The sequence below is a fragment of the Halyomorpha halys genome, unplaced genomic scaffold (genome assembly GCF_000696795.3).
Source record: "Halyomorpha halys isolate HHAL.00 unplaced genomic scaffold, Hhal_1.1 Scaffold1355.1, whole genome shotgun sequence".
NCBI lineage: Eukaryota > Metazoa > Arthropoda > Insecta > Hemiptera > Pentatomidae > Halyomorpha > Halyomorpha halys.
The window spans coordinates 95,806-112,091 of NW_027105728.1; the positions used below are offsets into that span (position 1 = coordinate 95,806).

Genomic DNA, 16,286 nt, shown 5'->3' on the forward strand with positions numbered 1-16,286 from the left:
GTGGGTACTAACTCCTTCATATATATATATACTTTTTTCTTTCATTATTAAGCAGCATTATTTATATATTTTAATACATATTTTGTAATGCATTTACACATAATATCAGGCATCCATAGTTTTTTTCATAAATTCTTATTGGCCTACTCCATGTTGTTTTCTCTGTGTGCTACCATTATTTGAAACATTTACCAAAATATTTTTATCTTATTTCATTTGTCATAAATCCATAATTTCTATCTTAGAGAATGAATTAAAGGAATTTGATGAATAAAAGAGATATTTCATTTACTTCAGAGAAATTTCCCTCAACCAAATTCCATTTCCAAATCCTGAAATAATAAAACTGTTTTACCTTAGACCCTAAGTAGTTTCACTTTTAAAGCACAAGAATTGCAGTTATATATATTTTTTTATTACGATTGTTTTCAAAACAATATTACTTTTTAATTATAATTTTGTATTCATTTTCTCTTTTTATAGATCCTTTTGGAAGAGCTATTACCAAATTTTTCACAGAAAGTCCAAGGAAAATGGAGCTACATTCGTTGCACGACATTCACATTATGAGCCACTTTATGCTCTTGGATATTGAATATAATTCATTTCCCAAACCCGGAAGCGCTATCGCTATTGAGCTTCACGAGAAGAATGGTGGAGAATACATTGAAGTGAGTATTGAAAGATATAAGAAATATTTAGCTTATTAAAAATTTGTAATAATGGAGCCAAGTCAACTATGAAAGGTGTAAAATGGCAAGAGTCTAGCCAAAAACTACTTAAGAAATTCCAAATTAGCGCTTTTAAATGTACAGTCAGAGAGAGAAATATTATTCTCAAATCTCTAAGTCGAATCCAAAACCAGAGATGTGTCACCGGTTTTAAACTTGATATTTCATAGTAAATCCTGTTCCCTGATGTATTCATCTTCAAAATTTACCCCCTTAACATGGAATAGAAACCAAGACATAACTCATAATTAAAATTACAATAGGACACCTATATTTTTTTTTATATTACTGCACTTATCCCCTCTCTCAAATAGACAAAGTCAGATCACCATTGTTTACATTGTGGGTTGGTCGATAAAGTGTGAACAGCTCTATTTACAATGTTTCATCCTTATACTTGATTCAGAGATTCCGTAAATCAAAATTGATTTTCAGGAAATTTGATGACTTAAGAAATTCAATATCTCAAGAAACTAATTTCTCAAAAATTTGATAACTCGGAGTTTAATCGATCTCCCTTCAACTTCGACTTGGTTTTAATTGAAACGCATCAGTTAAAAATAATCCTAAAGTTTTTTGGTCAAATAGAAGAATAATTTAGGATATTGTTCAAGCAAAATTACGCCAATGCCTCAGAAAATCGCATCTACTGTAGTCGTAACAGAGGGGTGCTTTATGTAGTGAAGTGCTCCATCAAATGCAGCCTAGAAACACCTAATGCTTTCTTTTTTCAAAACCATTTCAGTAATCCACTGATCATCTAAATCTCATCACTGTAATCTTTATATAATTAAAGTTTATTTTAAAAATGATTTTATTTCAACCAAAAAATTTATTGATTTGAAATGGGGTAAGTCCCAATCATTTAAGATAATTGATATCACACTATATTATTAAATAGTTATAAAAGGCACATTATTCTTGTAAACATGTTTTCTTATTATTTATGTCATTATTTTTTCAGGTTTATTACTGGCCAACTCCGAATGAAAAATTTCCTATCCAGATGAAGATGCCATGTGGTATGAGCTGCCACATCTCGGAATTGATCGATAGGTTTAAAAATTTTGAAGTGGAAAATTATGATGAACTTTGCAATGATGGAGACGGAAGCGTACCATCGCATGTCCTTGAGTTCAAATTGAACATTTAAACATTTAGGTAATTATTTATTCCCTTTGGTTATTATCATAATTTTAGTTCTTTCTCTCATTCATATTTGTTTTTTTTGTTTTGTTTTTATTTGGTTTATTAGCTGGACCACTACTAGTCACTTATATTTTACAATTATAATCATTAATAGTACTAAGGTTACCCATAGTAACCTATGGTTACTTCCGTATGGTTACTCCTTGTTACTTCCGTAATATTCCCCCACTTTGATTATTTCTGTGTGGTTTACAGGGATGTCTGTGGGGATCTTGAAGCAAAATTAAAACGGTTATTTAATTGCTTTGTACGATTCATTTTTGGGGTTTCTAAGGACGCCACTGTCACCCGATTTTATGAAGAGTTGAAGTGGCTTTACCCCTCCTTCCGTCGTAAATATTTCCTTGCTTTCCTTAATAATAATATTTATATATTTATTATTTATTTATTATTCCTTTATTATAATATTTCCTTCCTTCCTCCTCCTTCCTTTTATCAAGTTATCCAATCCCGCCGTCCATTGTACATCTCTGATATCCTTCAATTTAAATCCTCAGTGCATTCCCGCAATACCCGCTCATGGCCTTCAGACTTATATGTATCTGCACATCGAACCGCAGCCTTTGGTAGATCTTTCCTGATTCATTCCTCTTCTCTATGGAATTCTATTCCCTCCTTTATTCATAGTTCTAATACCCTTCCAATCTTCAAATCACGTATCTTCGACTACCTTCTGTCCACCCAATTCTGGAAGAATAACAATTGAAAGTTTCAAATAAGGTTTATATATTCTCTGTATTTTATGTTTCAGAATTTCATTCATACTTGTAAATATGTATATTAGCTGAAATTGTACCTTTTCATTTATTATTTTTAGTTTAATTGTATTTGATTTTTTTTTTTTTTTTTTTTTTATTTGTTCTATTCTTATTTTATATATTCTGTTAATTATTATTGTTCATTTTTATCTTTTCAAATTCATTATTTTATTATATTTTAATTTCATTTTTATTTTGTATTTTACTCTAAGGCTCTAAAGCCTAATTTTGATGCCTGGATATTATTCTAAGGGGTCAATCCCAGAATAAATAAAGAATATTATTATTATTAAGGTCTAAAAAATCATATTCTTACAATTTTATTGCAACTTAAATTTGATTTCTATTTTATTTTTTATTTCAAGTTTTCCTCAAGCAGCCAGTACTATCCCTGAGTCGCACATTTCATCTCACCTTTTCTGAATAATTTTTTCATAATTATTCTAGACATCTTCGTATTACTCATTTGTTTTATTTTTTGTCCATTCATCTCTTTGTATTGGTGCACATAAATAGATACTATATGTATATAAATATTTATATAAAAAGTGACTGTATTAAATTAAATCTAGTCTTAGGAGATAGACTGATAAAGAGAATATTTATACATATATTTCAACAAAAATTAGTTTTGTAATTTGAGAAATATTATTATAAGTACAATTGAGATGAAATTTTAGCAGAAATATTTTAAACATTTTATGTTTTTTTTAGCTTTAAGATATATGTTCTCATGTGAGCACATAACTATTTTTTTATTGATGGAACAGTTTTGTAAACCTTATAGGTTCTATAGGGATTTATAAGTTAATATCATATCATATAACTTCATTTATATGATCATTATTATTATCAATTTTTTCTGAAAGTATTTTGATTATGTGGGCAAATGATTCTAATACAACATGATTTTAACTGTAAAATTGTATTTTTACTAGTTTTATGTATTTATTGTTTGCTGAGATTTTTTTTTATTATTATTATTACAGAACTACTTACACTGAAATAAAAAGCAAAACATTAAGTGTAAGACGAAACCCATCAATAAGTTCTTGATCTCCTTAATTATACACAATGTGTGTTTTATGTCAATATTATATATTTTTAATGTTATATTAAAAGATTAAGAGTAGGTAATGAGTTATTTTTCAGGAATAGAAGAGTTTATCTAGCAAAAAGTCAGATGATTTCTATTTTTAACAAATATCAATGAAAGTTCTTATTTCTTGATTGCAGTCAGCCATTAGGTGACGTTATAAAGTTTTATTATTTAAATTTTATTTACTGTTGAACTTTACTGCAGTACAAGGCGATGATATTTATTGACTTATTTATGATTAAATTAAATAAACATGTGACGTTGATGGCTCAGTAAAATTAAAGGATAGATTAGAAAAATTATGTTAATATTGCAATAAGAAAACTATTTTTGTAATTGTTCAGAAACCATCTGCACAAGACTTTTCTTATTATACTACTTACGATTTTATGTATATGATATTAAATACATGTTTTTAAATGAGATGTATTTTTTTTTTCTTTGTTTATTCTTTCCTAGTTGAAATCTGCAGTGTTACTTAAACCTGGACACTGTTTAAATAATATACTGAAAGTAATGTACTGTACTTATAGTATAGTAAGTACTATCATAGTAAGAGTTCTCTTAACTTGCTGGGAACAAATTCTGTTCTTAATCATTCATAATAAAAAGGCAATGACACATAATGTTCAAACCTTTAGAGTTTTCATTGCATTCTCTAGCTTTTGGAATAATCTAAACTTTCACTCTAGTGTTTATTTTCATGACTCTTCACTATTAATTTGTTTCTAAGCATTAAAGTACAGTATATTTTTCGAGGGATTTTCTCCTTAATATGACAAGTGTTAGGCTTATGAAGATTACCTACTCAATGTTCTACCCTTTGGTTCAGTTTCAGAAATCAGATAATTTTATCTAAAAACGGCTAGAAAAATATCCAAAATTCAATAAAGCTCTGTTCCCAGAAGAAGAGTTGTTCTATAACACTGATAAGATGAAATATTTAAGAGGTACGATTCACACCTCAAATATGCATGACTTTTTCTGGTTTCGATCAGAGGGGAAATATATAGTGAGGTTTTTTCCCCAAATTTTTTTTTTCTGATCCCTCTAAAACAGAAAATAAATTATTATTTGAAGAGAACATAATTCAAACTGAATACTATCTTTTTCTACGGTCGGTATTTAAAGGCCTGAGTGAAATATTTATCTATGTATTGAGTTGCTCATTCTGTGGAAGCTCTTACTATAATATTTGAAGGTGTGGGGCCTCCGCAGAATGATTATGAACAAATAAATAATAAAATTAAAACGATTAAATCGGACTTAGTCGGGAGGAACTTCTTAGGAATTCTCAAAGGTCATTCTACAGTTTAAGGATGCTCCCATTGGTGGTAAAGGATAGTTGAATTAGTTGGTTCGGCTAGGTTGTAAGGAGTACTGCGTCAAGAATGATCTTGGATTTGGGTTTGGACAAGCATAATGTACAGATGTATTTTGGAACGATTGATAGTATCAGCATCAAATCTTCGATTATAATAATAATAAAAACTTAGTGAACCTGAATGTTCGATGCTGATACTACCAATCGTTCTTTATATACATCTGTCCAGTGGAGCCTCTCCAGAACCAAATCTACTAAATCAGTATTAGGGTAATCCTCCCATCTATATTTTGCTCTACTGTTTACCCATCAGATCAGTGTTTATTACCATTTTAGGGTTCCACTAACATTATGCACCATGTTATTCGCACAATGCTACAACATGTACTATACTTTGCACCAAATTTTGGATTTTTTTTTATTCTGCACTTATGATCTACTTATAACAAGAATAAAGGTATAGGGAGCCCAGGTTCAATGCTGATACCACTATTCGTTCTATACATTGATCGGTCCAGTGATGCCACTCCAACCCTATTCTATTAAATAAATCAATCTTACTTCAATCCTCCCATGTAGGAGTACATTTCGGTATATCTACCGGATGTTTAACCGTCGGTTTAGTGTTTATTAAAATTTTTCGGGATCTATTCGTTACTAAGTCCTACAATCCTACATGCCCACCTTATTCGCCACAATGCTATAACCTGAATTATATTTACTGAGTGCAGTTCCCTCAATTGAGCCTTGTGCAGCCTTCTAAACTCTCGGGTTAACTGATATTTTTATGGTCTGATATTTTACATAATACTTTATTTTCGAAAACCTTAAGGCGATGTTTTTCTTTTAGTGTAAGAGGCCACGTTTCACATCCATAAAGGACAGTGGGAAGGATAATAGTTTTGTAAATTTTCAGACACAATGCTTGAGCTAAGCAGTTCCGAAATTAAAAAACAAATTTCCCACCTTTAAACTCGCTTTTATTTCCTCATTAATTTTGTTTTTTCTAGTTAGCACAGAATCTAAATACTTAAACCTATCTACCTGTTCAAATGTACTTCCTCCTATATCGATTAGGTCGAGTCATAAGTAACTTCCTATACAGCTAAGGAGAATCTATTGTTAGTATCTACCAGCTATGAGTCATCATTGCAGCATGTTTTTGTTTTCACTGGATAGACGAGGCTTAATTTAATCTTTTGGCAACTGTTTCATGTGATATGCGTTACGTTACACTGTTTTGTTTTTTTTAAACCTCAGAAATGGGTTTTTTTTTAATAGAAAACCTTCAATTCTGGAGATCAAGTCAGGCAAGCTGTCGAAAACTTGTTCCAGTCCAAACTAATCACATTTTACAAGGAAGGAATTATTGATAAACTGCCAGGAAGATGGGAGAAGGCTATAGATAATAGTGGTGAATATATAATAAGTTAATATAATTTTGTTATTTAATCAGGGAAAAATAAATGTCTGATAAAAAAAAGGAAGTTACTTATAACTCACCATAATATATCACCGAGATTGCTTGGGGTATAATAATACATGTTAAAATGAAACTTTTTCTTTTTTTTCTTCACAATAGCTTACTAAAAGTTAAATAAAACAAATATAATAAAATAGAAATTACTACATAAAAACTAAATAATTTCGAATTCTCCTAAATGTCACTTTGAAAAAATCAATTTAGAATTTATTTCAAAAAGTGAATTTGTTTGTGCTACAGCACCTGGACTGTGGCATAACAAAAATTAATTTTACATAAGATATAATCGGTGAGTCACAAGAACAATTGCTATACGATATGAGTGAATCAATGAATAAATACTGTGACTCATTCATATTGTCAATTAATTTTAAAAACTACTTGATTTAAAAGGAAATTCGATTGGCAACGATCCCGTTTTATCCACAATTGCATTACATTTCTTAAAAGAACAAACATTTTATTCATTTATAAAAGAATATGTGATCCCCAGATTGGCGCTTTGTGGCGCATTATGGCGCTTCTTGATCCCAAGTAATCATGGATGATGAACAACAATCAGGATATTTTCTAACGATATAATAAATAAATACAATAGAAAAAAAAAGGTTTAAATAAATCATCATAAAGACAACACTGTGCGATTAATATAATGTTTTTATTTTATAACATGCCACAATGATTTGATTGTTTAACGTACATAATTAACAAAGATATGATTTTGCTTAAACCGTTTGCACTATCACTTAACTTTAATAGAATAAAAATGAAACAAATAAAAATAAATAAAGTAGATAAAAAGGAAGAATTTCAGAAGTATTAATATATAAAACAAATATTTTATTAATGGTTATTTTGGAATGCTTTGTATTTTTTGAGACAAACGTCACTGCAAATGACATCCGTTGATATGCTCTGGGTTGCTTGAGGAAAATCAAATAAGATGGTTTTTGGTGGGAGTGCACTTGACATGGATTATTGTTCGAGTGCATTGTGGAAAAACACAGCACTTTGTCACGTGTCATAGAAAAAAAACACTTAGGTTCTGATAAACGTCTAATTTTAATTTATAAAAACGTTTTCGTAAATTATAAGCTAGAGTTTCTTTTCGAAAGTTTACAAGCAAAATTATAATAACGGCTTATTATAAACCGAAGGTTCGAGGCCGATACCACCAATCGCTGTCTTCATCTGTCCAGACCCAAATCTACTAAATCAGTCTTAACGCGTCCTCCGACCTACGTTTCGGCCTACCCCTTGGACGTTTATTCATCGGTTCAGTGTTTACTAACTTTTTAGGATTCTGTTCGTTACTAAGTCCCACAACCTTACACGCCCTCCTATAACCTGAATTACATTTACCGAGTGCAGTTCCCTCAAATTGGCGTAGTGTAGGTTTCTAAATTCTCCTTCCTAAATCCTTTTTCGGTCCGAATATTTTACACAATACTTATTTTCAAAATCCTTAAGGTGCTATTTCTCCCTTACTGATAGAGACCACGTTTCGCATCCATAAACCACAGTGGGAAGGCAAATAGTTTTATCAATTGTGACTGTTTAGAGTTTATGAACATAGTTATATTTAATTTTATAATTTCTTTGTCCTCAACCAATAATATCAAATCATCACCATGCCCATACACCGGTATTTTACCTCCTAAAGTTCAACCCTTTTCGATATGCATCACATTTTTAATATCGTATTTTAGTGCTAGATTAAATAAAATAACAAAAATTAAATAAGATATCAAAATATCATTGTTGATTATATATGTAAATTAAAGAATCAAAACATCGTGGCATACCATGTTATTTAATCTAGCATTAAAATACGATATTAAAAATGTGATTTATACCGAAAAGGATTTAACTTTAGGTGGTAAAATACCGGTGTATGGGCATGCTGATGATTTGATATTATTGGATGATTATTACTGTGCTTAAATAAATCAGGTACAAGTAATAAATGTAAACAGTTCATTTGATAAAAAAGATCATATTTATTTATTTTTTTTATAACACAGAGTATATTAAAGGATGTCATTTGCAGTGAAATTTTCAACAAATACAAAGTGTTTCAAAATAACCCTATAAATATAATCTTACACTTATAAATAATATAACTGTTAGTAAAATGACGCAAATTCATAACGAACTAGAGCTAGAAACTGTACAACACACCACACGGAGACACATCAAATTCTTTGACAGTCTCCCTGTTTCCTTCAATCCAGTATTCCAATCTATCACCCCATCTCCCCTTCCTGGGAGGTGGCAGGGCAAGGAAGGTTCCAAAAACCCTATCAACATCACCTTATAACTCCTTCTGATGCACCCCCTTCCCCTCCTCTCACACTTCTCTTCGACTTCTGACTGTTTTCTTATTATTTTATCATTATCTATTGTCTTTAATAATAACTGTTTTTTATTTCTATCTTCTAAACGAAAATTAACAAGAGGAGGCCCCTCACCTCCGGATTCTTTCTTTAATAATAGGACCATACAGAATGAACATTTCACAATTAATTGATAAATATTACAGGTAACCTTAAAATACCAAGGTTAGTAAAAGGTAATACTCAACACGATTTATTCTTTTTTCCCATAATAAAGCATTCACTAATTTATTGTTTTTTCTGTTTTAGAGGGATCGAAAAAAAAGAAGAAAAAAACGCTGCTTTCTATAGATCGTTCATTATCCGATCCTCATGCTTACGGAACTCCATCCTTTCCAACATTCGTAGGTCCAATACCCTCCCTACCTTTAAATCCCGCCTGTTCAATCATTTCATATCCATTCAGACCCCAAAAAATTGTATATAGATATATATGTATATAAATATATGTAAATATGTATATAAATTATTATATCGTTCTTAATTATTTTTGCATTATGTTTTTTTTTTATTTCTAACCAATTAAAATTAGAAAGTAACTCATAATTCTTTTTTATAATGACTATTTATTTTCTTTGTATTTTTTTAATGTATCTCTGAGGCTCCTCAGTCCACTTCTGTCTTTCTTTCTATATCATTTTAAATGGACTCGTCCTAGAATAAATGAAGTATTATTATCATGACAATAGAATAAAAATGAAAAAATAAATAAATAAAGACGATAAAATGGAAAAATTTCAATTTGAGGTCATTTGATCTAAAGGAGGCTGCTTAAATAACTGCACTGTCACGATGTTCCTAGAGAGAGTAGGGAAAGGTGTTTGCCCTCTCCAAATAATGAAAACCCAAAAAGTTGAGGACTTTGTGTTGAACATTATTCATAGTTACTATTATATTCAAAATTTCTTATAAAGGAAATTAAGAGTGGTAATTTTTCAAGAAATGATTTTCCATATAAAAGGGATAATTTCAGGGAATTTGTTTATTTATACAATGGCTCCACAGCTCTAGAAAGACTTTGGCCTCTGAGACTATCTTCAGCGGTTTGTCTCCTCCATCTCTTTACTCCAGTTATTTTTCATGGTTTCCACTATTCTTTAAATAACCGAATTACTTTTCACCTTCTCTCCAAAAACAAAAATCAAGAGAAAATTTTACATTGCCATTCTGACTAATTATATTCTTCAATGATTTCTACAGCAAGATTTCATTTCCATAGTTTTTATCATCCAGATACTCAATCTTATTCTCAGTTTACTGTTTATTATTGTTCATTAAACTATTTGGTCCTTATGAGGAAACCTTAAAAGTCTCGATGCCTATCATTATAGCATTACAAGCCTACAATATAGTGCTAAATAAAAATAAACTGAAGAATAGGGAAAAAAATCCTTGACTCGTTTTGATTAGTTCTAGACACCCGTAGTTTTCTTCGAGCATGCGTTTGTCTTAATATGTATGCTTAAATGTATTTTTATCCCTGTTCTGCAGAAATGCAATATAAAGTCCAAACTGCAAACTATTAGTGCAATTCTCTCGCTGATATCAGCTGCATTCTGAGAAACACTAGAAAAAAAATCCAAGATACAGGAGCACGATAAAATAACGTCACTCAGTTCCCACTCGACCACTCCCATCTCCGGCGTTCTATGGAGAGGCGTTTCATCGCTCTGTTCTTCTTGTTAGGCGTCTTGGTCTTCTTTGCCGTCACCTTCGTCAGGAACCCGAGAGCAGCACCGACCCTCAGGAAGGCATTCGTAGTGAGTGAAGGCTGCCTTAATAATATTCAGCCTAAAACAGAAAAAAATCAAATGAGTTTTATCAAGGAACTAGAGTTTTTTTTTAAATATATAAAGATTGTTATGAATCAAAAATATTATGTTTAAATAATTAAATCTACATTAACTTTTAAAATAACTCATTTTTTTCACGGTTTGTGTTGAATAACTTACAAAATAATATATAATTTGAATTCTTGCTTGGGAATAGTTTATTTTTATCAAATATAATAAAAAATATCCATTAAGTCTCAACCTGTTCATATTCTTATTACTCCACTCCTACGTTTCGGCCCTTCTCAAGGATAACTTATTCTAAATATCAAAGCTAGAATGTTGTCTAAAATTTTCAGGCTATTATGCCTTTGTCAAATTATATTTTAGTTTATCGACCTATATCTTAGCTAACCAATTCACTTTTTCTAATATAATTATATTTTAGTTTATCGACCTTTCTCTTATCTAACCAATTCACTTTTTCTAATATAATTATATTTTAGTTTATCGACCTTTCTCTTAGCTAACCAATTCACTTTTTCTAATATAATTATATTTTAGTTTATCGACCTTTCTCTTATCTAACCAATTCACTTTTTCTAATATAATTATATTTTAGTTTATCGACCTTTCTCTTAGCTAACCAATTCACTTTTTCTAATATAATTATATTTTAGTTAATCGACCTTTCTGTTATCTAACCAATTCACTTTTTCTAATATTATTATATTTTAGTTTATCGACCTTTCTCTTATCTAACCAATTAACTTTTTATAATATCATTACATTTACATTTCTAATATAACTCTATTAACTTATAAACCTGATTATGTGGTTATATTAGAAAGTTTAAAGGTAATTATATTAGAAAAAGTGAATTGGTTAGCTAAGAGATAGGTCGATAAATTAAAATACAATTTGACAATGGCAGAATAGCCTGCATATTTTATGGCAACAATCTAGCCGTGATATTTAGAATAAGTTTAGGAGTGGAATAATAATAAAATAAACAGGTTGAGACTTAAGGGATATTTTTTATTATAATTGATACAAGATAATAATATAGCTTAAAAAACTACTGTGAGCTATATTTGATTTTTGGTCTTGTAAATTATAATTAAATTAAGCAATTCTTAAAACAATTGAACAAATCTGGTATGGTGAGCGCATCAAAATTTTCACTTACAAAGGCAGATGTATGGTTTAATAAATTTTAATTTTTTTGTTGCTGTAAAAATTCGTATTTTTGGATTTATTGAGGATCAAATGATGAATTTCAATGTGGATAATACCTAGCTGATATTAAATATAGCTTGATTGTACATTTATATATTGAGTATAATCAAATTAAATTTCAGAACAATCCAAAGATATTTCGGTTGTTTTTCGATGGCTGTGAATAAGATATATCCATAGATTCTATTGGCATTATATATTTGGACAACGGATATAAGTATTACTTCTTTTGATTTTTCATACTGCCTTCTACAGAATTAAAATAAATCTGAAATTTAAAATAAATTTATTTATTGACATTTACAACTGTATAATGCCTCTAGTAAATTTATGTAGTCATGATGGTATGATACAAGCATGTAGAGAAACTACTCATTGAAAGCACTCTAAAAATATTTTTACTTAGAAGCTCTCGAGGCCTCCTCCTTTTCAGTCGCCTCGGTGGATTGTCAGGAATGGAAGAGGAAGCAAGGTTAGAAACTAATGGGTTTGTATGGTTAGGGAGTTTATAATGGAAGGATTGATATCTGGTTCGGGCTAGATCACTAACATATGGAACATTATGATCTTTATGGATGATTTTATTTGTAGCAAACTAAGGAGAATTGAGGATTTTACGAAGGATTTTGGATTGTAAGGATTGAATGCGAGAGGAATTCGAAGGTTTAGTGGAGCCCCAAAGCTCAATTCCATATATCCAGATAGGTCTAGTAAGTGCTGTAATAATCCCGAATCGACTTGCAGTTGGCCGTCTTTTCATTCTTGTGTGAGGATTCCAAGTTAGTCGCTTGTTCAGATGATTTTACAGATTAAAAAAAAATTAGCAATGATGAAAGAAATTGAATTCTATGCAGTGCTTGAAAAACGTATTAGAAATTCTTGTTTTGTTTTTTTTAAGTTATTTAGATAATTATTTACTTCCACTCCTCCAAAAAAGGTGGGACAATTACTTCTTAACCAGACTGTACAAACCTTTTAAAAATGAACTGCCCACCCATTCAATAGGGAATATTTCCCTCCAGAGGGAAATTCAAGGTGTGAATGAGCGTAAGAACGTAATGCTAAAGGAGCAAGAAAAAGTTCTTATTTGGAAACAATTTAAAGGAGACTATTCTTTATTCTTTATTTATTTAATACCAGATCGACCTGGTGGGCCTTACATGGTTAATATAATATATATCTAAAGAGTAGATCAACACTTGAATGTCAAACCTCGGAATTATACCTACGGGAAAATTAGGACCTTAATAGATGTAGAAATATAGGAGAATTAGATGTATTTTAAATATAGGGATTAGATGTACTTTGTCAATTAAGAAATTTTATATCTCCCCTTCAATTTTTTTTTTTTTAATTGATTATTTTTTCTTCTTTTTATCATTCATTTTAAAGAAGTTTCTCATTCCAGATTGTCAGATATGACCAACACAAGGACAACGAAGAATGGCGGTCCGAACCTGGAAACCTAAGCAAGGTAATAATGAATAAAAAAAAACTCAACAACATTATCAATACAACCAATCTTCCTTAATAATATTGATCTGAAATATTTTATGTTAATAATTTAGAAAGAAAAACTTGAGGGTTATAAAATTGGAAGGAAGCTTAGTGTCCGCTACAGGAAGTTCCTCGGATACCACTATAAACCAGAAGAGTTCTCTGCCTACTCGATTTTTAATGTGAACGCAATGGCAGTCGCTCAGCTGGTTTCTTCGGCCATCTTCCCTCCTCCAGGTATCCGTTGGTGGAAAAACGAAAGGAAGTGGCACACAGTTCCAGTTTTACCCGAAACATTCTTCAATGTGAGTTGATGCTGATATAATACATTATTATATTTTAACTAGCTAGGAGAGGATACTACAAGTATCTTACGGATTTTAATGAAACTTGTTAAAGGAGAATCTAGTCCCCCGAAATATTGGGCAACTGTTAATATTAGGGGTCGACGCCCCTCAGGAACTGTGGAAGACTGGGAAGCTGGTCCGTGGAAAATACCTTTTTTGGTCCAAAATGTCCCTCTTGCAAAGAAGAAAACTCAAAGAAATAAACCATCCAAAAATTCAACTATTAGGAAGAGGTGGCACAGGGGTAAGGCGCTGTGCTACATACTCCAAGGACCCGGGTTCGAATCCGGCTGTGGCAAATAATAATTTATTCTGTTACTGTAGCCATGAGTCAAACTGGGTTCTGGAGTACTCCTGGGGTCCATTGAGTCTCATAAAGTCCCTTAATTCCCCTAAAAACAGTACTTCCAGTACTTCCTTACAAAGTAGCCCTGACCCTTCATGGGTTGTAGCAGTTCACATTAAATATACAAGTATTAAGTTTGCCAAAAATTTCAAAAAGCCATTAAAAATAGCGATTTTTGGAAAAATCTGTCGGTTTTAGCAAAAACCTAGTTCAGGTTTGGATTCCATATCCCACTAAAACAGTTTATTTCTGATTTAATGAAAATAAAAAAAGTGTGATAACAATATCAAAAAAACCTTTAAAATACTGAGTTCTAAAATAACATTAATTCATTTCAAAACTGAGCTTATATTTAAATTCTACACTCCAAAAGAAAAGTTTATTCATGATGTAATGAAAATTGAAAAACAAACTTTTTTTTGCCAAAAATCTAGCTGTCTCTTCAAAGATTTTTCAAAATAGTCAATCAGAGGACAGTTTTTCTAAAATGTTTAGGAAAACTATCCATACTTCTGTTAAATTGAGAAATTCAGTTTAAATTGTAGTGAAATTTTATTTCTTCTATCCTAAATAAACTGGTATAGAAATTTTCCTTGATGTCATCAAACATTCAAGTTCACTGAGCTTTATTATCATTTTCCATTTCATCCTAAACTTTATTATCGAATTTCACAACAAAGATCCATAACTCCTGATGTACATAACCTTATCCATGTTATTATATTCTGATCCTTCTGTCTTTTAGATTTCAAGCTCAAAAGAGAAATGTTCATCATTGTCTGCATAACTCAAAAGCTTTTTGTGACTATTTTTCTGAGTTATATCAATTAATCTAATATACTTATCAAGTAGTCAGATTTAATCTACATAGGGTTTAACTTATTCCAGGTTGAACTATAAACATTATAGTTGGTTCTCATTAAGTTTTAATATTAAATAGTTCTTGATTTGTTTTATTCCATATCTTAAATTGTCCCGAAACTAGTTTAATCTGAGAATGATAGCAGTATGTAGTTGAGGGATTCTGCCATAGAAACTTATTATTTTAAAAATTGTTAATCTGTTTATTACACCGAGTATTCAAATAGTTATATGAATTTTGATCTTTTTTTTTTTTTAATAAACTTACAATTAATTTGTATATATTTCAATTATCTATGAGTATTTTATTTTCAGAGGACCATTTGCCCAAGGTTTTATGATGATTTGATGGCAGAGAGGAAAGATTTGAATCTCCCCGGTATGAAAAATGATAGCAATGGAGCAGACTTTGTCCAGGTCTTTATTATATTTAAATCATTATTTGACATTACATTAGTAAATATTTAATTGTAAAAAAATATTTAGTAAAAAATTTATGTTAATGTAAAGTTTCTTGAAAAATTACTCAAATTAAAATTTAAAAAATTAATGATAGCATGTTATATTTACATTTTATTTTTATTTTTAGGATATTGCTGCTAAATCTGTTTATCTTGATGATATGACTGCAATGTTTCTTAAATTCTTTAGATTTCACTCAAGTGTTTTTGGTTTCCAAAGGCATCTGATTGGAGGTATTTTCACAGTATTTATATTTTTATTCATACTTATAATTATACGTAGATGTATTCTCATATAAATTCAAAAATACATAATAGATACACTTAAAAAACTGATTTGTTAAACATTTTAAGTAATTCTCTTAAAACTGTTTTACTTTTATTTATTTATTAATTCAGAGAAGTATATCCGATATGGTCCAACCAGGTGACAACATCTATTGGTCGGTACCAAAATAACATACATAAATGAAATTTACTAGTTACATTTTTGATTATTTGGACACTATGGAGGCTACTACTATTTAAAGGCTATAACAGTACAATATGAATTCAGTTCCAGTTATAAAACTAATAATTCAATTAACAAAATACAACTAAATACAAAATACTAAAATGAAAATAAAGAAAAAAATAATTAAAAGAACCTATGAAGTGAATAATAATAAGAATTTATAATTAATAAATTAATACTAATGATCTAATGAATTCATAATAAGTATGAAGTGAACTTGACTAAAAAAATTATAAAGAATAAAATATA

At 30.0% G+C, this 16,286-nt stretch overlaps 2 protein-coding genes across 2 annotated transcripts in view; both read left to right on the forward strand.

The window, feature by feature from the left end:
• Window positions 1-4,220, forward strand: part of LOC106689417 (prostatic acid phosphatase) — a gene marked incomplete in the record, with an annotated part of 49,410 nt that extends 45,190 nt beyond the window's left edge. Inside the window, 3 exon segments of the mRNA XM_067053396.1 lie at window positions 484-671; window positions 1,696-1,892; window positions 3,064-4,220. Of these exon segments, the coding sequence (XP_066909497.1) occupies window positions 484-671; window positions 1,696-1,884 (377 nt within the window).
• Window positions 4,221-10,601: 6,381 nt separating this feature from the next.
• Window positions 10,602-16,286, forward strand: part of LOC106689410 (venom acid phosphatase Acph-1) — a 12,674-nt gene continuing 6,989 nt past the window's right edge. Inside the window, exons 1-5 of the mRNA XM_014434358.2 lie at window positions 10,602-10,760; window positions 13,420-13,485; window positions 13,580-13,813; window positions 15,378-15,479; window positions 15,652-15,757. Of these exons, the coding sequence (XP_014289844.1) occupies window positions 10,650-10,760; window positions 13,420-13,485; window positions 13,580-13,813; window positions 15,378-15,479; window positions 15,652-15,757 (619 nt within the window). The 5' untranslated portion in view covers window positions 10,602-10,649. The remainder of the gene's footprint in view (window positions 10,761-13,419; window positions 13,486-13,579; window positions 13,814-15,377; window positions 15,480-15,651; window positions 15,758-16,286) is intronic.